This window comes from Mchenga conophoros, linkage group LG12 (genome assembly GCF_057382185.1).
Source record: "Mchenga conophoros isolate Kocher_MC1m ecotype Shallow Benthic linkage group LG12, M_conophoros_male_GT1.1, whole genome shotgun sequence".
Taxonomy (NCBI): domain Eukaryota; kingdom Metazoa; phylum Chordata; class Actinopteri; order Cichliformes; family Cichlidae; genus Mchenga; species Mchenga conophoros.
This window is the reverse complement of record NC_140537.1, coordinates 13,198,478-13,223,135: the sequence shown is the minus strand read 5'-3', so window position 1 is coordinate 13,223,135 and position 24,658 is coordinate 13,198,478. Positions and strand designations below refer to the sequence as shown.

The 24,658-nt window shown below is 41.3% G+C and overlaps 1 protein-coding gene across 4 annotated transcripts in view; it reads left to right on the top strand.

The window, feature by feature from the left end:
- Positions 1-6,937: 6,937 nt before the first annotated feature.
- Positions 6,938-24,658, top strand: part of lmx1bb (LIM homeobox transcription factor 1, beta b) — a 51,085-nt gene continuing 33,364 nt past the window's right edge. Inside the window, exons 1-5 of one of the 4 annotated variants that reach the window (XM_085293797.1) lie at positions 6,938-7,101; positions 10,140-10,203; positions 10,939-11,743; positions 12,047-12,169; positions 12,656-12,842. In XM_085293797.1, coding sequence (XP_085149923.1) covers positions 12,100-12,169; positions 12,656-12,842 — 257 coding nt within the window. In that variant the 5' untranslated portion in view covers positions 6,938-7,101; positions 10,140-10,203; positions 10,939-11,743; positions 12,047-12,099. Of the gene's footprint in view, positions 7,102-9,351; positions 9,898-10,059; positions 10,204-10,938; positions 11,744-12,030; positions 12,170-12,655; positions 12,843-24,658 lie in introns of those variants that run through there. The other 3 variants (XM_085293795.1, XM_085293796.1, XM_085293794.1) reach the window with 3 other exon arrangements.

Below are 24,658 nucleotides of genomic sequence, written 5' to 3'. Positions count from 1 at the left end.
TACACTTGAGTACTGAGACATAACTTGCCTCCTTTTTCTTCATGTGTAATTTGCAACTAATTAAATTGCAAAAGAATCCATTCTCACATTTGTGCAGGGGTAATTAGTATCAGAAAGTCGTGAATAGATAAATGTCGCTGTTGGTAATTAGAGTCTTATAGTGCTAATCATACTGCATTGTGAACTTTTGCATTCAGAATTACTGAAGACTTCTGATATTTGCAGGTGTCCAGCATAGCACACAACAGGTGATGTCTCCGTGTGAGCGTTTGCTTTGACTGCTCTTTTCAGAGGATTCCTCTGCACAGAGGACCGCTTTCTTCGTGAAGAGGTGACACTTATGTAAGCACGGTGACAGCCCCGTCCCCCGCTGCGTGTAAAGTGCACATATACAGTTCACCGTATGTTTTCAGATTCACACTTACACTGTACAAGCAAAGGTGATCATTAATGTATGTAAACAATGAAGTATTTGATTAATTTGATATTAATAGTGCTTATAATAATTAATCCCCTGCCATGTTTTTTTTTTTTTATATTTTTTTGTTTTAACTAAATTTGGTGATAATATTATTTTTTAATTAGTAATTTAAAAAATGACAGATAGCAAATATCTTATTTCTGTGCCATGGAGCATTATTATAGAAGACTTGTAAGCAAACTTATTGATTAGAATGACCGTGGGTACTGTAGTTTAAGAGTCAGTCTCATTCATACCCTTCTGCTATTCGACCAGGACATCTGTAGAGCTATTTTAACGGGTTTATAACAACCGGTCATTAAAACTGGAACCAGTTTCAAATATGTGCAAGTCTAAAAGCTTTAATCTAGAAAACATCATGCTGAGGAAAAAAATACTATGGCTAATTTAGAAATGCTGTCATCACATAGTTTGTCCAGCAGAGCGCCTCGGACTCCATTGTGGCCCAGAGCTGAATACATACATATATATATTCACCAAAGCGCCAAGTTTGACTGGAAAAAGTCCCCAGCAAATCTCCTTTTCATCATAGGATTTTCATTAGAAGTGCTGGGAATTACAGAACTTTTGAATACTGCCAGCTTTGAAACATGCAGCTCCTAATTTGCAGAAACTGCACTTTCTCTGTTTTTCTCAGTGTTACAAGGTTTTGTTTCTGGAGATGGACAGCAGGCAGAGTGAGATGTTACTCGTGGAGGCCAGATGTGCACGTTTAGATGAAGCCTATCACTAGTTCTGCTTTCATGGTAAAAGAAGTCTTGTAGCTGAAAGCTCCAGATGGGCAAAGGCAGTGCAAAGACCAGCCTCGAGAGTGCTGTCCATCAAAAAACAGCCTCACATGTTTTCACTCCTCCTTTTGCTCGGCTTCGTGATATGAGAAATGATGAAACAACCTGCCTTTGGACCGCACTGGTTTTTAGATGAAGGTGCAGTAGTTAGGAGCTGCTGTCTCTAAGCTTTTCACACGTGACAAATCTGTTTCAAGGCACCTGAACTCCTTAGTTATCTCTGACCTACCAGACCTACTTAAGGCTTCTCAGTCAATAGCTTTGCGCTGCCTGGAGGATTTGGCTCAGCTAAAGTTGAACTGAGCTGCAGAGCAGCACATCAAAGCCCCACCCTCTGTGAGTCGACCAGATGTCCCATGGTCATTTTTAAACTCACACCCCGGTGCATGACATGGAGCAGTGAGCAAGCATGTAGACAGAGCTGGATGGGCCGCTTGGAAATTGGAAAAGGAAGCCTGTATTTATGAGGTGGTTTGAGGTGCTGTGTTAAGACAGGCTTAGACTGCCACTCTGCCTCTGACAGCTCTGTTTCCCCCTGAGCTGTGGTGACCAGAGACTGAGTGAGGTGAAGCAGTAAAGGCAGGAGGCCTGTCAAAGCACACTCAGAACCAAGATGGACCCAAAGTGGACTATCTTAAGCAGGTGATGCATCGAATCACATTACCAGAAGATGCAGAGCTCCAGCATTATCTTTGCTGACCTCATACTTCCATGATTAAAAACAAACAGGGAGCGCAGAGTTTATTCAAAAGCCAAAACCTCTGCTTTTCCTTCATGGGCAGCAAAAGCATGTAGGAAAATTAATGAATAAGTGTAATCTAAGAAATAAAGATGCTCGGGTTGTACTTTTTTACTGCTTACCTCTGTCAGCCTCTTGTTTCTTTGTTCCATGGTGACATCATCAGGTTTTAGAGTGCCCCACTGAGACTGAAAGCAAGAGGTTAGACGTGTGGTCTTCTCTGTGCCGCCATCTTAACAAGCCCCCGAGCTGCACTCAGAGGGAAGCCGCACATCAAATCTGTCTTTCCGTACCTCAGCTAGAGGCAAGGTGAGTGATCTCCCAGAGCAGCTCTCCTCGCCGCTCCCTCTGCCGTGGTCGGCCAGCCCATGTGAGTCAAATTATTGTAATTGAGCAGGGGTGTAGTCGGGTGTGAGGTGATCTCTCTCTTCACCCCCTCCCAGCCTCTTTTCTCTCTCTTTTTTTTTCTCTCAGTTATTTCGGCACATGTTGTGAAATGACCAGAAAGCATCTTTTTTTCTCTCCCCCCTCCCTTTCCTCTAACGCTGCCTGTAACACAGAAATCAATTAGCTCTTTTCAAGTCAGATCAAAGGCTCAATACACCGTCCAGAGCTTTCCAAAACCTCCCCGGGACAATTAAGTCTCCCTTTGGACAAGGACCAGACTGGACAGATGAAGGGAGGCTGCTGCCACTGTTCGTGTCAAGTAGACATAAACGGGCGGTTCTCTGGCCCTATTTCAATGAGCTTTCCTCTAATTGACCAGTTCGTTGTGCATTATTGTGGCAGTATGATGGTTTTAATTCTTCGTGGCAGAAGAAACACTTCATTTTAACATACTTGTGCTGTTTTTTGCCACGTGGCCAACACGGTACAGCGAGGCACCCTGAATGGCTTTGACTGGGTCTCATTTGTAGTCATTTTGAGACTGAAGACATTGCAAGGGATTATGATCATTATCTATCTTTTTGCATCTGTTTTGCACTTGGTTTTGTATCTGTTTGCTGCATTTTTTGGTCACTCTTTGCAGCACTTTTGAGTCGTCTTGCAGTTGCTTGCATCTCTTTGTGGTCGTCTGTTTGCCTTTCCGACAAGGAATGTTAAACCTCTGGGCCTGCGTCCCCCCCACCCCTCTACCCTGCGGGCCCAGTACTCTCACTCAGTAAACCACCGGTGCTGTGATGGCACAACATGCGACATCTAACTGATTGGACAAGGCAAAGTGGATGGAGTTTTCATCCACAGACAGGTGCACTGACCCTGTCCACCCTCGAAGGTGCCACTTGCATTTTATTGGACATTTATGGCCAGCCAGCATTTTTTAACAGCCACCTGGATGCAATAAAAGGCCAGCTCCTGAGCTCTGTGGCTGCCCAGAGGATTTCCCAGCAGCTCCCGCGGGACCTCTGGCTAGTTAAGATGTTTATTAAGCTGAAAGTGGTCCAGTGGGAAAACACAGCACTTCTGAGAGATTCGGGCCAGCAGTTTTCTTGTTAGTCGGAGCGCTCCCTGGAGGATTGGGTTTCTTTTCCTTTCAAACCTCGCAGGGAGGACAGGGTCAGTTCACAGGGCACGAGGTTGACCAACTGGTAACTAGGCACATGAACCCAGGAATGGAAATATCTAGAGAGCATCAAGGTCAGCTTGGAGTGATTCCCACAGTTCCAAACACCAAGTATGTCAGCTAAAAGCATCCGTGTTGTGTTTCTAGAAAGTTCAGCGAAAATACAAAGGGCTGCATCTATCTGTAACAGGTCTTAGCCTTATTGGCTGGATGAAGTTAAACTGCAAATGGCAAAGTGCACTGTACTTAAATATTAAAAAGAAAAAGCTTATATATGGCTTTTACAATGCACAACTGGGGTTATTGGACCAAATCCTCTTTCCAGAAGAGCACGGTGAAATTAGTTGTGCTTGCTGTTTGACAGATCTTGACCTCACTAAGCTCTGCTGGATCTCTAGTTCAAAGCCCCGGTCTTTAGCCTCAGGCACTCTGCCCTAATAACTTCATTTTGCCTCTGTTTTGCTTTTTGAAAATTTTTCAGCCAAATACACACACACACACACACACACACACACACACACACACACACACACACAGGAGTTTATAATAACCCATACAGGAAAAGTAGTAGTTAAAATTTCTCCTTTACCACTCGCCTTGATAAATATATGTTTGGCTCTCATCTAGTTTCAACTTTCTCTTCAGAGTCTCTGGTGAACACGTTGTGAACTGAGCCGCACAAGCAGGCAGTGATGGGTTTTTAGTGCTCTCTGCCTAATGTTCAAGACAGATTAGAAATGTTCGCCCGTGACAGATGCTGTCTAGATCTTCACTACCAGATCCACCCAGCTGCAAAACATCTGGCGGATTTCTACCTTTTTCTCTGAAGTGCAGCCTATTAATGACACACCCGCAATCATACATGTGCACGTGCACACACGCGCGCACAGCGAACACATCCACCATGTTTGATTGTGACAGGGAAATAATCACACATATACAGATGTGTGATTGTAGGGAGTTTTTTATGGCTGCTGGCCTCGCCTGGAAGATTTTCTGCATATTTTGTTGCCATTGCTGTTTTTCACATTTTAGGTATCATTTCTTTGTATCTATTGTTGCTCATGCAGCAAAACATGGATGGAGTTCTCAAACTGTTGCCATTTAAAAAGGAGCCATTCATATGTAGGTCTATATCATGAGACAGTATCTTAGCCTAGTTTAGCCACAAAGTCTGCAGTTTATTTAACAGACACAGACTTTTTTAATATTCCACATGAAGTGCTATGGTTGCTGTTAATGGCACACATTCTAAAGTCATGCCCAAACATTTTTACGAAGACAATTCCACTGAATAACACGATGAAAGGAGCTGCAGTTCTTGCTTGGGCTGAGACGCTTCTGCAATAAAGATGAAAACAACCACGTGACAACAAATACCATGCATCCTGCTCCACCACGACAATATAACATCTGTTGCTTATGTTTTAAAGCCAAACTTTTAAAGTGTTTTTTTAAAGTGTTCTCATTGTTTTGTTCTGGTACTGCACACACTCTGCACCTCTGCATGGGAAATTTAATGGCCCTCGTTGGACGAAGGCTTAAGATTCTTTAGGAACTCATCAACAGAGAAAGTCACAAATACATGTGTGTGTGTGTGTGTGTGCGTCAGATGGAGACATTTGGAGACCATGGTTTAATTTAGTTTGAAATTGCCATGCAGTAAGTTGTTCCTCATGTGTCTCAACAGCTTAGGCTCACATGAAGACTTTTTGGCCATCGCCTGTGTGTGAAGTTAAACAGAAAGGGAAGAGGGAGATCCCCACATCACAGAATAGAAAGATGTTGTTATTGCTGGGCTTCATAATGTTCATCTGTTGCCATCTGTGGTCCAACTTTGACCAGCCTTTTAAAATGTTTTGGAGGTAATCCGTTCGAAAATGAAAAGTAATCATTAGGCTTTCATGAAACATTTTGATATTTGTTTTTTATTATTTTGCATAACCCAGTGCAGAAGAGGCCTTATTCAATTTGCATTTTTGTAAAAGAAAAGAAGAAAAACTATGAATCTATGATGTGCAAGTGATAGTAATTATATTGATGTTGAAAGGAAACGTTTATTTTCTTCTTTACTTTGGCATCAATGCAGCCAAATTACAATAAGTTTAAAAAAAATATATATTAATTATATTTAGAAAAGAAAAAGATGATCACAGAAATTTTAATGGAAATAATTCAATAACTTTATGTAAATTCATGAATTAATTACATATAGTTATATGCTCCTATTATACTCTTAATCTTTAGAGAAGATTGCCATTTTTGCTTTGGTAATTAAATGCTCGGTGCGACATTAACTCGCAAGTGAGAGGTCCTTGACTTCTGCAAAAGTACACAGAAGGTGTGCATGCTTTTTGTTGTGTCTCGTGAACTGTGATTGAATAATACAAACAAAAACTCTATCAAAACAATATGTAGGATGAGGCAAAATTTGAAAAGTAATGCATAAAACACAAATAATACAATAATATGGTAATAATACAATAAGAAACATGCTTTCAGTACTTATTTATAATATATAAGTAGTAAAATAGTTTAAAAAATTATATTTATTGTTAAAACAAACAAAAAAACAGCTGGCTTTCTTTGCTGTTATAGTTATATAGTTATAGTTATAAGTTACATGTTTTTTATTCAGACTGAACTGAATAATATATTTTAGATTTGTTTTTAAAATGATGATGTTATATAATATATATATATATATATATATATATATATATATATATATATATATATATATATATATATATATATATATATATATATACACACACACACACACATATATATATATATATATATATATATATATATATATATATATATATATATATATATATATAATTGATAGAAACAAAAGAAATGCAGAAATAATAATATAAGACATTGTAATTTTATTATTAGAAGTACGGACATTGAACTATACATTTAAATTTCTTTGTAAGAATTAAAGCAAGGACTTTTTAAACATTTTGGACGCCCATAATAAGTAAATAAATGCATAAATAGAATAGAGTATACGGGTGAGAGTTCTTGTAGGACAAACATAAAGTTAAATAAATAAATAAATAAATAAATAAATAAAAACTATATGTATATACTTCACTGAAAGCCAGACACAGTAATAACAAAATTAGTTAAAGCAAAATTAAAACGCTGTGCTCACTTGGTTTTACAGAAAACATTACATCACATTATCTTTTATTACTGTAGTGTATTTACAGTACATAAATAAATAATGTGTATTAACCTGTTCTTTTGCGTTCTCGTGTTAATGTACCTTTAAGAGACGATAAAACGTTGCCGTGGATGAGCAGCCACTGTTGTACTTGTTAGTTTTGTCCAGCAAGGGGTGCTGTTGTCATTGGGATAGTGTGTATTGTGGCTCTCTCTCCAGCGTCGCCTTATAGCTGTGAATTAATATGTGTCCGGACTGAGTCAGGAGACCAGGTGCATAAATCTGACTCGATCGTGGATCACTGTCATCAGATGAGCCGGTCCGTCACGAAAACCGACAGCGCTGCGTGTAAGTGCGCCTTAAAAATGACGGTGACTTATTAAAACGTTCTTAAACGACGCTTTTTGGCTAGCAGCGTACTTTTCACAAGATTTGCTTCCTATTTTAGGAAATGTAGACAAATACAGATAGTAATAATCTCAACTTTGAATTACTGTTCATAAAAATTACATCCAGTACATCATTAGAAGTGCTACAGGTATACGCGTGTGGCTAGAAAGTGGGACTATATTTTTTACATATTAGCTTAATTCGATTACAGCTTTAATTTGCTCACTGCGTCATAGCAAATGTAGCCTAAACGCAGGTAAACAGATTTCTACCGTAGTTTTTTGTTTTTTTGGGGGGTTTTTTTAAGAAAGAAAGAAAAAAAAGTTGTATGTCAGCTTGCTGCCACGCGGGCCTGTCAGGCCATTTGTCAGGAACTCAATAAATTTGTCAGTGGAGGAGGAAGAGAAAAAAAGCAGAATTCAATAAATCATAACATAAACAAATCTAGCCATGAGTTGACAGTGCTGTATTATACTTTGGCTTAATCCTCGGGGAGCTGGGATTATCCTGCACTGGGCTATCATTTTTTGGGGGTGGTGGTGATGGCGGGGCTGCCTCAATAAAATAAGAAAGGCCGTGTGGTTCAATGTGGAGTAAAAAGCGGGAAAATGTGACAGAGTGGGTAGAAAGACAGTTCAAATGACTCCTTTGTTATCCTGCATGGTAACATTTATGTAACTACACCAACGATTTGAAGAATAGTATTTAAAATAATGGCATGTAAAATACAAATAAATAACTAAATAAATATTTAAAAGCGAGGTAAATTTAGTAGTCCTATATCCCGGCTCTCACAGGCCGATGGGGCCCTGGGCTGTCTCACTGTTTGTTGTTGCAGTGGTTCACTGACTGTTCACTGTCTGAAATCACATTATAGCTGCATGAATTTTTTTAGCCCGTGAAACCAACGAAGAAGTGCAGAAAACATTCAGTATCCCAAATTAATTTACCGCTGATTGATCGGAAATTGACGCTCAAACCTTTATAATAATCCTCCCTGTTGATCCACGAGGCTCAGCCTGTCCGTTGACTTGATGGGGAGAAAAAACAACATTTTTTTTAAGTGATCTCCCTCTGAAACTCTGTCACAGCCACAGTAATGGCCAAAAAGACAAAAGAAGAATATGACACATTTCTTCCCCAAGTTCGCTGAATCTCTCTAGGCTCAGAAACTGCCCGCTGCTGCTCAATGTGAAGGTTTTGTAGGTGTTGAAGTGCAGATCGGCAGCAACAACAAAAAAATAAAGGAAGTGTGTGTGTGAGCGTTTTTTTTTTCATTCGAGTTTAAAAAAAAGGGGGCATCGTGGAGAGCTTAGACTCATTAAAAGATCAAAGTGAGTTAACTATCAAAGTCTTCAAGCCCTGCAATTTAGGGAGCCATTATGGCTTTGGTTTGCTACCTCTGAGGATGTGAAATGCTCGTCCCAATTTCGCTGAGGTGTTTTATTTATTTTTCTAAAGAAAAAAAAATCTTATCGGCGAGCTTTGTTTTAGGAATAATTAATAATATGAGCGTTTTAGTATAAATGAGCCTATAATGGTAAAGAAAAGGGGGGATTAGATGAGGTGCAGCGCAGTATTACCGGCCCACACATGCGGGGTGATATGGATTATAGTTTTACGTTTTAAAGGTGAGACTTTGCGTCGCTGCATTGATTGTAGCCTCCGGGTTTAAGCAGAGCAGGCCGGGCACTGCTGGAGTTATCCTCTGAGCTGGAAACTGAATGAATTGTGAGCGCCTCCCAAAAACACACCGCAGTGTAAATGTAATTAAAGCAGAACGATTGTCCGTATTTTTTGTGCCCATATTTCAGTTTTATTAAATTTAAAACGGTGTTTTAATTTAATGAAATTATCGTAATTATTTCGTTCCCTTTCCTGCAGTAGGCTTTCTCTTCTCTTTTTTTTAATCGGCCTACACTGATTAATTATGATACATTAATTTTACTCCTGCGAGTGGGCTGTATTTATTTCCTTTCTTCCTTATGCACTTTCCTTATATATATTTTTTAAATTCTGCCTTAATGAAATTGAAAAGTTTGACTTTAAAGAAGGCAAAAGTTTGCGCAAAAACCGCAGTTTTATTTTGCTTCAAAGAAGAAAAAAAACTTTCCTTCCGCGATAATTCCAGTGTGGAATCACGTTTTTGCTACTTCCCCAATTGAAATGAAAATTATTATTAAAATTATTATTTATTTATTTTAATGTTTTTACTTTCAGAATTATTAAGTGAAGCCTGAAACCAGAATTACAGCGAACTCCTGCAGGAACGTTAGCCTCTCTGAGGGCGCATTATAATGATCTCTTACCTTTCCGATGGACGTAACAGTTCTGCTTAGCTTAAAGTAAATTGCCTAACTTTAGGGACCATTGCTTTCTGTTCTGCACACCTGCTGCAACGTTTTTTTCCGCCCTGGAAGGCGAGGGAGGGCTTGTCATGTAGTGCCTCATTAAAACACCGCAGGCTGAAAGTCGGCGGATTGATTTATTGAATGAATGTTTGATGTCCTCATTCACGCGAGTGACCTGGCCGATAACTGCTAAATGAATGGAGGGAGGAGAGGTATCACATGCTTTTCTTCCTTTCCTTTTCTTTAAATGTATTGATTATATTGTATTGGTAGTCCTCCGCTCCTAATGCTGCTTAGTGGTAAGATAATCCAATATAGTGGGCGGAGGTAATTGACCCCATGTTGATAGAAGCGCTGGAAGGAAACCAAGCAAACCGGGGGTGGATGACTTCATGAGTGGCAGGTATGTCCTCATTTTAGCAAGAACACGAGTCCTCCGATGAGAAATGCAACGAATTTAAATATTTATATTAGATTTCGGTGTGCTGTAAACATTTCTGCGATGGTTAAATCCATCTAAAACTGCCACTGTTGGTGAAATCTCCTCTCTGCGCCTGTGTTTTAGTGATCGGCAGCTGTTCTCTTGTTGAACAGCAGAGGGCAACGCCAACAATCTCTTCTCTGTTTCACCAAACTGGGCTACAGGTCATCGCCTTGATGCTTCACAAAGGCTGTAAGAAACAACACACAGCAGGCCTTTGGACTGAAGGTAAACACTGGCTGTGGAGATGTGATATACTGACATATGATTTTTTTTTCCGGAGAGGAAATATTGCATTAAATTATGTAAAAACAAATACCTGTTTATTTGCACAGTTTACTTAAAAATATATTGTTATTATTATTATTACGTGGAACCGTTATGACACTTTAAATAAAGTCCACAAAAAGCTATAGCTCACCCCAGTATAATATAAATATAATATTTACTATAATATAATATTTACTGTTCCCCGGCCTTCTCCATGTGTCCACTCTTTTTTTTGCCTACCCGGGGTGTGTAGCTATAGAAGTATATTACATTGTGCCACGCAGCGTGTCACGGGACACAGTGGACGATCTCATTAGCAGCCCTGTAATTTCAGGCAGGCCTCAGTGCATTAGGGTACCCCTCCGCAGATTTTTAAACATCTTGATCGCACCTTGGATTTTTTTTCTGATAATGTCTGATTTTTTTTCTATTTGTGAAATCTGAATTCATGGGTTTTTATTAATGTACCTTAAAAAGCACGTGGATTTTTTTTTAACTGATAATTTCAAGTATTTGTAATATGGGGGTTTGTTTTGTTTTGCTGTGGGATCCTCACATTAAATAATAATATTAATAATAATAAAAGTAAAATAAAGATCAGTTCTTAAATAAGAAGGTTGTATTTATTGTCAGGAAGATCGTGTCAGTTATTATTTATTTATTTATTATTTTTCCTCTCTGACCTTCCTTAAGATGAATAGCTGTGGTTGGCAGAGGCGACCTCCGTGCCGGACAGCCCGCTGTTATCGCCACTGATCGCCAGGTGCATCAGCTGAAAGGCAACAGCAGCTTCCACTGGAGACAATACACAAAAGAGCGTGGAAACACAAGCACACACATACACACACTGCCTAAATTCATATGCATTTTTTTTCACAGTATATAACAAATGTCCACTGAGTCCACGGAGGGCATTTTATGGCATCAAAAAGGCGCATTATTTAATCCACCACACAATGTAATAATACTTCAATTGTGTTATTATCTGTATTATTATTGTTGTTGTTGTTGTTATTATTGCTATGATGGCAGGTCAGGCCTCAGTAAAATATCACTTTGGGCTGTCTGCTTTAGGTTGCCTGTCTGTGTGTTGTTATTGGACTGTGTGGAGCTCACTGTACTCTGCTCCAATAGCATCCCAATAGCAGTGAATGGAGGGCTGAAAAAAAAAGTGTAGCCATGCATGCAGGAGTGGGAGGATCTACTCGCTTCAATCTCGATCTCAGACTTTTGCAGCGACAGGGGCACAACCAACCAACCGTCTCTGTTACTTCCAAAGAGTTACTGCCGGGACATCCTACACACACACACTCATACACACACGCACACACACACACACACACACACATACTATACTATCTTTGGATTTGTTCTCAACTTTTACTTCTGCGCTTTTTTCCTTGGCGAGACTGTAATCCCGTGAAGACATTTTTCCAGACTTCTCCCGTCGGCTTAGGGGCGAGAAGATAAAGCTTCCTCGGTCCTCTTATCATAACAGGTGACTGTTCAGAGTTTCCACAGTTTCTTATTAGCTTTGTCTTCCTGCACGCTTCTCTGACACATCAGGGATTTACATAGCCAGCTTTTAACTGCCTTTACCTTTTAGCCATTGCGAGCACAAAGTCGAGTTTTTCCTCCTCACAGTTTAGTTTATTTTCCCCTTTCCTCCTCCGAGCTGCAGGCTGTATCCCACACGGATCTCAGACGGCTTCCTACACAGCATTTTTCCCCCTCCGATCAGCACTGTGTGCCCGGGATTTTCGTGTCACGTCTGACCGTATTCTTATGGATATTGCAACAGGTCTGGTGTCACTGGAGCGCCTCTCCGCGGGTGAACAGTCCGAGACGTGCATCATGCTAGACGGCATTAAAATAGAAGATCACCCCCTGCGATCGGGACAAGCCACACTCGGAGTTATGCTCGGTGAGTCTTCTTTTTCTGTTGTGTAAATTACTGTGATCTGCGCGATCAAACGCTCGCTTGTGTTTGGATGTCATTATAATATTTCATTTTCTTTTCTCTGCATGCGCCCACACTGCTGTTTATTTCCTGATATCAGTTCAAAAGTATGCAAAATCGACGAAAGGTCGCACTCATGTGTGCAAATGGATATAATAACAGATCCAGATAAAGAGAAATAGCCCCTTTAAAAAATGTCTCTCTCTATATATTACTATTATTGTTGCAGTCTGGATGATGGCGTAATTCGGGCCTTATATGAAGAGTAAATAAAACCAATTACAACCCTGTTTCCTTTATAATAATATCTTAAACCTCAGCGGATTTCTTCAAACAGACTGGCAAAATCTGAAGTGATTTGGGGGCTTTTATCAGTTATCACTTATTGCAGTCCTTGATTCAGGCCTATTTCCTTTCTTTCTGACGGGAAACTCTTGTGCCTTTTCCCAGGGACTGAATGTCATCACAGATCCGTGTGTGAAGGATGCCAGCGTCCCATCTCCGACCGCTTCTTGATGAGAGTCAACGATTCCTCGTGGCATGAAGAGTGTTTGCAGTGCACCGTGTGTCAACAGCCCCTCACCAACAGCTGTTACTTCAGAGAAAGGAAACTTTACTGCAAACACGACTACCAACAGTAAGCACAGTTTCCGGGAAGGACTTTTCGCTTTCCCTCCCTCTCTGTCTCACTTTCTCCCTCTCCCTCTCTCTCTTTGTGTGCATTTATTCGCATTGTTTTGGTGATTCAGTGATTTTTTTAAAATCATTTTTTTCAAAAATGGGTACATTGGGTGGTTTCTGTTGACCTGACCCAGAGGCCTCCTGTGCGCAAAAGTGCACCTGAAACGTCATTCAGCTGTAGTATGAAATGCTATTTGAATTTTTAAAAAGATGTAACCGTGGAAATAAGGAGACTTAAACTAACCTGTTGCCATCGCTTCTTCCTCCGTTGGTTTATATTTACTTCATGTAAAATGCATATTTAAAAAAGAGAAAACGGAATTAAACCAAATGTCTTTTCGTTGTTAAGAAAAAAAAATATATATATTTAATATTATAAGAGTGCTCAGACTCGCACTCGGGCTGCTCGCATTAGCGGTCATATATTATTGTCGTGTACTTGGCTTTATTATTGTCACACTGGCCCACGATATTTCCACGTTTGTCTCTTCGCAGCGGATGCATTTATAGCAAAAAGATGCGATCCCACTCAGGCCCGAGAATATGCAGGCGTGGTGCAGTCTTGATTTTTATTTTTTCCGCTTATTGTCATACATTTTCACTTTACCAGCAGCCGCATCAGAGTTTTTCAAATATGGAAAACGTAGTCTGAGACTACGGCGCTCTTACGATTTATTTTCCGATCAGCTCCTTCATTCTTTAAATCACTTTTTTTTCATTGATGTAATCAGATTTTACTAGTTAAAATAATAATATAATAATAATATCATTATTACCGTTTTAAGTTATTCCAACTCTTCTTATTCGTATTTGGTTTATTAGAAATGCGTGGCAGGCATTTAACAGTTTATTGAAAAGCAATATGCGCAAAATATTGCACAGAATTACACCAACCTGCAAAGCTGAGGTTATAATTAAAAGTTCGGCCATGTGCAAAAGCGCGATTCGAAGTGCATAGATAAAATTATATATAAATGTATGTATAAATCTGGTGTAGTCATTAAATTTTCAGCTTTTCCAAATATCTAAACAATAATGATAATAATAATAATAATAATGATTACAATAAAAAAAATGGCTGTAAGTTAAATTGCTATACTGCGGCATTACATCAGCAGACTGAGTGCAGATTGTTCATCTGGACATTTGCTTGAGAAAATAAAACACCATAATTATTATTACAGCTAATGCTCATATATATATATTTTAAAACAAAGGAGAATTGTATTTATTTTTTGTGCAATTAGACTAGTACAGTCTTAAAACTACAAGGAATTGTCCCATTGTTTTTTTTAATTAAAAGCTACAATAGCTTTATGTTTTAATTCAGGCATAAGACAGAAATCATTTTAAAAAATGTAAGTTAAATTGCAGGTGTTAAATTTTTCCCATGCAAACACTTAAAGCAGGACGAGCATTCACTGTGAAGCAGAATAAATTAGTGAATGGAATCAGTAAATTATAACAAACCAGCAGAGATGGCAGATATAGGGAAGCAAATAGTGAGCTTAAATAACACAAGTATTACAATAGTGAGGGTTGCTGTTTGGCCTATGAGGACCCTGGGGTGGCCTGTGTTTCTCATTGCATGAGCGCTTTTCATGCTTGTCACTAAATTTTCAGCTTTTTGTGTCCGGCCTTTTTAACAATTCTACTTCGATTACCGGGACATTATGGCTCTCTGTTAGATACCGTGCAAGCAACAAAGAGTTACATCTATTGCCATGCGTGCCATTCATCCAGCTCTGTGACAGGAGTGTAGTCGGCTGATAACAATGGAAAATTCATAGCAGTAACTAGGGGATACCAGAGTCACGGCGTCACGGCTCAGAGGTGCCTGGAAGTTGAGACAGTCCGGCAGGGAGCGAGAGGGAGAGAGAGAGGGAGAAGGGATCTCTTTCTCATGCCTGCTTCAGCGTTGTCCATTTGGAGAATTTCTGAAATGAATTCGGTGTGTGTAAAAAGAAGAGATAAAGACAGACGTGCCAAGACTGGCAGGCTCTGTCTGCCTGCCTGATAGTGTCGTTTAGTTTCTGATATGCTCTTGAGGAACCATATTTGGAATATAGCTGACCATTTCCCTCTTTTTCCCTCTCTGCCTGGTGAGCTTGTGTGGCAAAGCTGATCACTGCAGCCAAACGCAACAACCTGCTGGGTGCCGTCCTGCTCTCACACACTATTATTCATCACGTCTTTTATTCTTCTCCCACCTCCTTTTTTGTTTGTTTGTTTGTTTGTTTTAACTCCTCCCAGGTTTGGTTTTGGTCTTTGACACCGACACCGACACAAGTATAGTCCCTGCCTTTTTTTTCTTTTTCTTTTTTTTAACGTTGTTTATTCCATTTGCATTGATGGGATACTTAAAGATGTAATTGGCACCTTTTTGACTTTTATGACATCCATTTAAGATGCATTTCTCAGCCCACAAACTGCTTTGGGCTGCGAAGAGAGCTCCTAGCCATACAGAGGTCTACGTGCCTAATAACATTCCTACAGCAACTGATTCATGCCCCGTAATCAGCTCTCACTAGCTATAATAAATCAAGGAATTGGCAAGCAGTCTTTTTTCACACCTTTGGAACAGGTTTAAGTGCAGACAGGGGAAAACAATTGTGTACTGTATTATTAAAACTCCCACCAACCCAGTTCAACACAACCTGCTCCATATAGTGCAATTATATAGTAACAAGATTGGATTTTATTAGTCTTTTTCCCATATGTTGGCTTTGAGAGTGTATGCACGAGTGTGTGTAACTGACCTGTGCTCGCCATTATCTGTTTTGTTATTTCTTTTGAATGAGGAATATTTTTGATGGTATTAAGAGTCCTAAAGAGGCTGTCGCCATGTGAGGTAAAATGAAAAATCAAATGTAATGTATTTACGGTAAGAATATTTTGAGGGCAAAGAGCTGTCAGTTGGACGAGAGGTGTAGTCGTGGAGGAGCAACAAGCTCAAACGAGACACGCGGTATGTGAAAGGTAGTGTGGAATCGGGCCAATCCGACCGAGTTTGTTGTGCCCTGGTGTTCGGAGGTCAATTATACATCATTAGAAAGAGAGAGATCTTTTCCCCAAGGGGGGGGGGGGCTTTTCTTCTAGCCGAGCAGATGCTTTGAAAGCAGCCGTGTAATAAGGCTTATCATTTGAACCCAAGTGTTGGACAACACCCCTGTAATGGACTGTCTTGTTAGAAACTGCTATAGGCTCCATCTACAAAACATAACATTAACTAACTATATTATACACCACGCCGCCTACTTTTGGGTGCCGCTGATGCATAAAAAGCTCTCATTTCATAGTGGATTTTTTTTTCCTCATGCTCTATAAACTTTTATTGTCTAGCAACATGTTATTTTAAAATGTTCCATTTGTAAGCCATCCAAATACATCAGCCTGCATATTTCTTTTTTTTTAATCTTTTACCTCACGTGCTGGAGGCTAAATTTAATTCAGGTCACGGTAGTATGAGCAGTAGAAAAACACAGCGGTGATGAAGCCATAAAAGAAGAGCTCCCAAAACTGGTCTTACCTCCCATGTATTCCAGGACGATCCCCCGGTGTGCTGAGAGGTGCTTTTTAGAACAGTTTGGAGCGCCCTCCTGTGAAATTGTTGTTTTTTAATTAGCCGTGCTTGGGACGCAGCAGCGGCAGCAGTGTGTGTGTGTGTGTGTGTGTGCCGGATAGATGCTGACGGCTGGGTTTCTGTGTTAGCTCACCCATTTTGTGTGCGTGTGTGTGTTTTACACTCACAAGGACACTCCCGTGTGGCCTGGCACTTGTGAACACTCACTATATGGATAGCAAACATTTAAAAAATAAAGAAATAAAAATAATTTTTTGTGCTGCCAGCGCAGCTGGGTAGTTTTGCAGTTAAAGACTGTCCTTGTGTATTTTAAAGTGCTTCACAGGCAGCTCTGCAGGCAGATGCGAGTGTGTATTACTGTTTTTTGTGTGTGGAAGGCTTCCTTAACTTTCTATTCCTTAATTCTGCCTAAAAAGGATAAAAATGTGTCTTTAGCTGCTGCTCTTGGGTAAATAAGAGAGGACCTCTACGGAGAGACAATTCTAATGTTAGAAACACAAAACTGGATAATATTGCTTCAGCTTGCTGGGATTTTTTAGTGCTCGGCAAGGAGCTAGCTGAAGCTGGCCGTTCCTCTGCAAGGAAGTATTGGGTTTTATGTCAACATGGCTCGGCCTGTCCCAGCAGCATACTAGGATGCATCATCTGTCATCTCATGGTTTACTAAATGTGCACCCCACCCCGCCCCCGAAACACATTTAGACCATTAAAAAGACCTGTTAAAGTGTGTTTATTTGCATCACTACCAGCATCTGTGGGTTTTTTCTTCTTCTTTTGTTGTCCTTTCTAGTTCCCATAAAGTGTGATATTTAATTTTTCCGTGAGCTCTACATGTTAAAAAACAAAGGTGTTGTACGTTTTTAAGTTACATCCATAAAGAGTTCACTGGCTTTGTCTGCCAGTGGCTTTCTGACATTATCAGTAAATATCAAGTTCAAGTATTTTGTTATCAAATCGAGTGATGTCATTGATCTTCCTGTTTCTAAAGGCATTTCCCCCCAGTGTTTTAGTCCTCCCTGGGTGCAGGGGATGAGTAGTGTGTGTGTATGTGTGTGTGTGTGTGTAGCAACAGTTGGAGCACAAAGCACTTTGCAGGACGCTATGGGAAGCCACAGAGGCTCAGCCACGGTAATGCCCATCACCACTTTAGAGGCCAGACTGGTGGCAAGGGATGTGGAAAGAGGTCTCTGTGGCTTTGTGTGGGGGGGCTGTTGTGCAGGGGAGGAGAAGGATCTGCAGAGGGATCTGCCTGGTGTGCTCACATTACACTGGATGATAGCAGAGGGGTGCAGAGGAACTCAGGCGTGCAATTTGTTGGTAGCCACAATTTAACCTCATCTCCTAAAGCCAGCAGTTAGGCAGCCAGTGGGACATGTCAGTCAGTCGGGAATGCTAATCAGCGACGGTCGAGAGAAAGCCCTCGACTCGGCGATGCAGGGATTTTCATTACCGGTTCCAAGTCCTCGGGCCTTCAGGTTTATTTTCACAGCGTGACAACTCTTCATAACAAAAAGTACGACAACCACAAACCATTAAATGCAATTTACAAATTAGATTTTGGCTAAATCAGTGAAATACTGTAATGGCCTCCTTAAAGTAGCCAGCCGAAAAAATACACACGCTCAGCAAATGTTTTCAATTTTGATTTCCCAGATTACATGTTTAAATCAGGACAGCAAGCATTTTCAGTAGCCGGATTTTTGCAGCTACTATAATGACTTATTTTTAAAGGACGCATCGTTTTCCACGTGCCACTGAGAGGGTGACAGTTCCTAATTATTAGCAACACTTCTGATTACATTTCAGATCTTTTCATCTTTTGTCTGGTTTTATAGCCTGGAAATAGGCCACACTTGTTCCTTCAGGCTGGCAGGTCGAACGGGCATGAGAAATTGAGACATGGCCTCTGCTGCTGGCTCGTGATATTGCCGCTGGCCCCAACTGTGTATATGTGATCCCACTCTGGAATGTTTTTCCAACACGTAGGCTTTTCACAGATACACTAGAGAGGACTGGCATCATAGTGGCAAGTGCTGCATTCAGACTGTTGTGTGCCCAAGGCTTACTCTCACACTCACGTCACACATTCTAGCTCTACATGGGAATGGGCAGAGCAGTGTGTTTGTCTACATACACCCCACGTTTTTTTGTTTTTTTTTGTGAGGGTGTGGGCGCATGTGCATGGGCACTTGCTTCCTCTCTCTCAGCCCCTTTCTGTCTTTTGTCTTTAATCTAAGCAAGATCCACTGCCTCTCATTCACACTGCGTTGTAAAAGACACATTTCAGCACCTCGTCATGTTATGTTGGTCCTTTGAATTACAGCAGTGTAGATTTATTTATTTATTTTTATTTATTTATTTGCACAGATGCATCATAACACATTTCATTGTCTTCTTTTTAACCCTTTTAATCTTCATCAAATGAGATTAGCCCCCAAATACCGGTATTCCTGCCCAAAGTGACTGACAGAGATTTGCACTTTTATCATTAAGTGTGACACTAAGCTGGTCGGAGCTTTGTTTTGAATGGAGGGCCTGACGGAAACGGGGGCTCCTAATCCTTTTATTTGTGTCAGGCCTAGAAAGAGGGAAGAATGGGGCCGGGGTGGGATTGGGCTACAGAATGCCGTGGCCCTTAGTCCCCTCAAGACCCGAGCTACACAGCCAAGTGAGCATGAGAGTCATCTTATGTGGTCTGTGCACTCGAGTAGACACACACTCACACACAGGGGCACGCATTTTTGCATCTGCAGGACAGCATGTTTCAAAGTTTGCACCAGCATCTGCGCACAGTACAAACCACACGCGGGATTTTCTCCTACCTATGCACACAATCAGAGATAGATACACACAGACACGTACCTGCGTGTGTACCTATCTCTGTGAATCTGAGCAGATACACACACGGAGCGTGTACCTGCTCAGATTCACAGCAAGCATGAGTCCTGCCTACAAGTGCATAAATTCCAGTAGCAGGAGGTTCAGTCTAGGATGAGATTAATAAAGTTTGCCAGTTCCCTGGTCGAGGTCCAGTGCAAGGCTTTTGTCTGCAGCTCACATCGGGTTGTGGGGCTTCGGCTCCTTTTGTGTGTGCACCCTTGTGGTAATCCATCTCCAGCAGGAGTCCCCTGGGGCACTTTATTTACTCATTCAACTGTTTGGAAGTCTGTTAGACTGCAGATCAGATGCAGTGAGACCAATGTGATTACTTTAACCAGCACTTGCAGATTCCTGCCCAGCATCTTCTCTCACCCTGAACTGGTTTTGCTCTGCAGGTGGGAGGGAAGGTCCACACTGGCTCATCCTCCCCTGTCTGTCCTGTTTACCGGCATGGTTTTAGGGCCTGTCCAATATCGTCTGTTATGAAAATCCTGCATTAGATATTGAACCTCCTGTGCCCACACACCGTACAGCTGATAAATCCTTTATTATCTTTGTGTATCTGACTTTGCTTTTCCTTTTTTTCTCTCCCTTGCATCTCAAAAATACAACCTTTAAAAACTGATGGCTTCCTGAATTTTTTTTGCTCTCTCAGTACGTCGTAATTCAGCACCCATAGCAAGTGTGGTGTCACAGTGTAAAAACTAACATCTATGTTTTATTGCAAACAGTGAAATGGATTTGGTTATCCATCCATCAACATAAACCCAGAGCTATGTATTTGGGGCTAACCCCCATGTTAAACCACTGCAGGCTGTCAGGGCTCTCTGAATTTACTCCTCGTGTCTTCCCCTTGGCGTGGCTGGGGAATATGGTTGCGATCAGCTGCCAGCACCGGCATCTAGAGCGAGAGCTCCCTAAACTTGCTGTTTAGAACCGGCCGCTGATTGGTGATGGCTGTCTTGGCAAGAAAAATAACTCCGTATGAAAACAGTGCAGATTGGATTTCTATGCGTCTGACTCACTCCCGTCCTCTCTGACTGGCCCCCCCACGGCAAGCCAGCATGATTTGTGCATGAGGTCCCGTGACCTATAGAAGCTTCAAAAAGCAGCGAGGGGAAATATTTGGATGATCCTGATGGGGGAGTGGAGACACGGGAGGGAGGCAGAGATGATGGGGGGGCTTGGTAAGAGCAGGGTTAAGCGATGTAAGGCAAGGCAGATGTGGAGAATCTGCAGTGCAGCCGTTATGAAAAGGGAGTGTGTGTGTGTGTGTGTGTGTATGTGGGGGGGGGGGGGGGGAATGATTCTGGGCTCTTAGCACCCATTAAAATCTCCACTGTCCTTTAGGAGAGAGCCAGTGTGTTCTGCTTAAAAAACGTGTCAAACAGGGAGGTAAAAGTGCACAGTGGGTTGGAAAGGGCTGAATAGACGAGGCGTTTTATGATCAGGTACCGTGCCGTGATACTGATCGTTTGTAACCCCCCACCCCCCCGCTGTACACCCCCGATCCCTTCTTTTCTCCCTTTACCTTTCCTCTGCTGGTTGGATATTAATATTTCCCAGAAAGTTGCTACAATACATCTTCCTGGGAATTTCCATGTCTCCAAAGCGCTGAAAAATGATCCGGTGTCTATGAAAGAGATGGATAAGGGGATACAACATTTTTTAAAAAAAATAAGATAGTTGTCTTTGTCTTTTTTTTTGCACGTGTGATTTTCTAGTTGTGTCTGAATGGAAATTTCTATATTGCCACCTCGATAAGAAAAATGCGTTGCTGCAGGTGAAGGCCGAGTTGTTTGCTCGATTCATCTAAATTTTCCTCCTCTGGCGCGCGGTATTGTTTGATTCCACCTCTTGGCCTCATAGCACATTATTTATGCGCAAAATTTGCCTCTGGGGGCAGCTCGCTGGAAACCCCGTTGAACAGAAATAGCTGTAGTAGGCTGAGGCTCAAACCCAAACTCAGCAGTTAAAAAAGCAAATCTGTGCTCCAAGGCCGCCCCAATCAGTCTTTGGCCTCTGTGCTTGTCGCTGCCTCCTCCTGAGAGTAGGTGGGTTGACTGACCACCCCCCCCAGGGTTTCTGTCTGCCTTAACGCTGGCCCTGCAGGCCCAGCATCACAGGGGGAGCGCTGTCCCAGCCCCCAGGCCAGATTTGTGATCTGAAACCAGAGCTCCATCGTTGTGTTGTGATCCCAGCTGGAGAGACAGCGCCGGGTCTGAGTTGGAGCCCTCTCGCAGTGTGCAGCCGGGGTCACTGGTGGCCTCTCGGCCTTCAGCACTCATCAATCCACTGTGCTTCTGCAAAGCACCAAGCGAGACTGAAATATTTATTGACCCCTCGTCTTTCAGTTATTCTAAGTTTCTGTCTCACAACAAATACTGCAGAAAAGAATTATTGATGAGGTCATGTAACTAATTGCATCTAGCTTAAGACAGACTGTGAATAGTAGATGAATGCTGCAAACGACTTGTAGCATCAGTAGCATCACACTGTTAAAATTCCTTCCTTTATGTCCATGTAACCGTAGCTGCTTTCACTCAAAGTCTTTATTATGGGAAGAAACCAGAAAAATTACGACTTAAGAAAAATGCCACTTTGAGTGTTTGTGGTGTGAAATGTTTATCTCATTGTATCTGATGGGTTCCAGCTCTATAGTGCATTTAGTGATGTTTCTTTGTATTCCTGTTTGAAAGTGCTTGCATGTGTGTAGCTGTACGTGCGCATCCCATGCCTGAGTCTGTCTGTCAGCCAATCACCGGACATGCTGTTGGCAGGCGATCCACTCTTTGGATTCTCCTTTTTGGTCGTGCAGCTCTGGAGGTGCAAAAAGTGGTGCATGCCACCCAAACCACCAGCTACTTACGCCCCCCCCCAATTCTCTATCATCAGCCGAGCAGCCCTCTCTCTGCTCTCCAAGCTCTCCTTTTCCTGGGCCCCAGAATCTGGGCTGTGGCCTGTGGATGAGTGCTACATCCTGGCTGTCAGCACAGGGGTTAGCTGGGGATTGGCCTGTGGTGGAAGTGCAGTATCAGGCCCTGTCTGTCAGCTCCTCGTTCGACTTCCTCCCGCCCCTCGGCACAGGCCGCCGTCAGTGGCACAAACATACGTTGAGCTGTGACTGACTCGGATCTCAGGCTTGAAAATGAAAGCATCACCCTCAGAATAGGCATATTCATAGCCCTGCCAATGAAAAAGGGGCTGTTTAAGTGCTCGGGTGTTGTGTTTTTAAACAGACCACGAAAAGCTTTGACAGATGGTTTACCATTTCACCCAGGATTTGATTTCAGGTACTTTCAACCGTTTCTCTCCGACTTCCGAAGAATGACCGCTCACCCACGGCATGCATGCGAATACAGATGCAACTTCAATGCAACCATTTTCTTCCCAGAAAGGTCCGTTCCCTTTTGTCAGACTGATTTAAGAAAAAAATAAGTTCGCGCTGGATTTTTGTGTAAGTCCTGCGAGTTTTGTGCGTGGACTCTTAACTTCACTCTGTCTTTGCATCCCATTATCTCATACGCACACAGGTACGTGCATGCTTCCACACACATGGACACACATCTGTAGCACACATGGTCGCAGATGGGCCTACACATGTCAGAGGATTTGCGACTATAATCAGATTAATTGGTCCATCTCTCCTTGGAAACATCACATATACACTTTGAGGCCTCTGGTAGCTTTCAGCTGGATGCTGCTTACACTAACCAGAAGCCAGGCAGCATGCACAAGGTTAGAGAGGTCACAGCACACTCTCTGGCATCAACATCGCTTTATGGCTTACATGTTAGAAAAATTATTATGGCACTTACAGCCTTGTTCTGTCTGACAGAGAAGGAATTTCTATCTAATACTCTTGAGGGTTCCAGACTTTCTTTACTCTCTTTTAGTTAAATTTGACTCGGAGAAACCTTTTTTTTTTTAACAACATAAACATCAAGGTTTGTGTTGCTTGGCAGAACCTTCAACCTCCACAAAGACAGTGGCAAAACATGTTTGGCCATTGGAACGAATACTATAAGTGCATTAACCATAATCCTTATTAACATTCGCCAAGCTGCATGCAGTTTCACCTCCTCAGTACACTGTGTATGTTTTTCTTGTTTCCCACAAGTATGTCTATGTGAGGGTCTATCTACACACAGCCATTCATGATTTTATTATAGGTTTTAGCTTCACCACAATTTATACATTGGAATAAGTAGTTCTCACTGTGTCTCTTTCTCCATTTCAAATTTCGCCATCTCCTCGGAACTACATAGACTTGTGCTCACGTGTATTTTAGTCGTCATTATTGTGTCTGTGGGCAACTTGGGTCATCTTTCCTGGCAAAAAAATACTGTCATGTCATTGTGCTGTAGGGTGGTGATGTCCATCCAGTGATTAAAAAGATCCACATACTGAATCATCAATACTTAATAGAGGTTTGATGTTAACACAAACACAAAAAAACATATCTTAAGTACGGTGGCCTCAATGTGCAAAACTGACCACAGGATACCATTTTAGAATAAGAATTTGTTTTCCTAACAAAAGATATTTGCAAAACTACACAATGTTTGCATTGCAAGGCTGTTTCACTAAACAAAAACAAAAAAAACAATAAAATTTCGGCATGCCAAAAGGCTTCATCTTTTTTATTTTCTACTTCCTTGCGTTTTCCAAAATGCCAACATTTCTAGATTAACATGTGAGAAAGCTGATTTCATTTCTGTTGTTTTTTAGCTTAAAAATATCAAAATATGTCATTTGTTTGAATCATTGCAGTCTGATGATAATGCAAATGGATACAAATTCACTTGTAGCACTTTTGTAACTGATTAACTTTCACCTGTATCATTGGAAGAGGGCGGGGCAAATTTCCCTGCCTGGATTGGTCGAGTTGAACCACCTCCAGGCATGCATCCTTGTTAGACAGAGATGTGGGGCACAGTATATGCATCAGAAACAGTTTGTTAAACTACATATTATCAGGTATATAATTTTGTCAGATATTCCAGACAGCAAAGTTAAGACAACAAACACTGGGAATACTGGAAATTCCAGCTGTTCTAGATTGCGTCATTGGTGTTTTTGTGCTCAGCTGGGATTCTCAGTCTGTCTTTGGCAGATTTTTCCTGTGCCGAGTCACATATTTTTAAATAAAACAATGATTTTTAGTTTGATGATATTTATTTTTCTTTTTATTTATTTATTTTTATCTGTGTTTTTGTTGTGTTTTGCATCTAAGGGCTGCTGTAGGACAAATGACTAGAATCAGTGATGATGACTGGCACAAATTTCTCAAAGGTATGAATAAATCA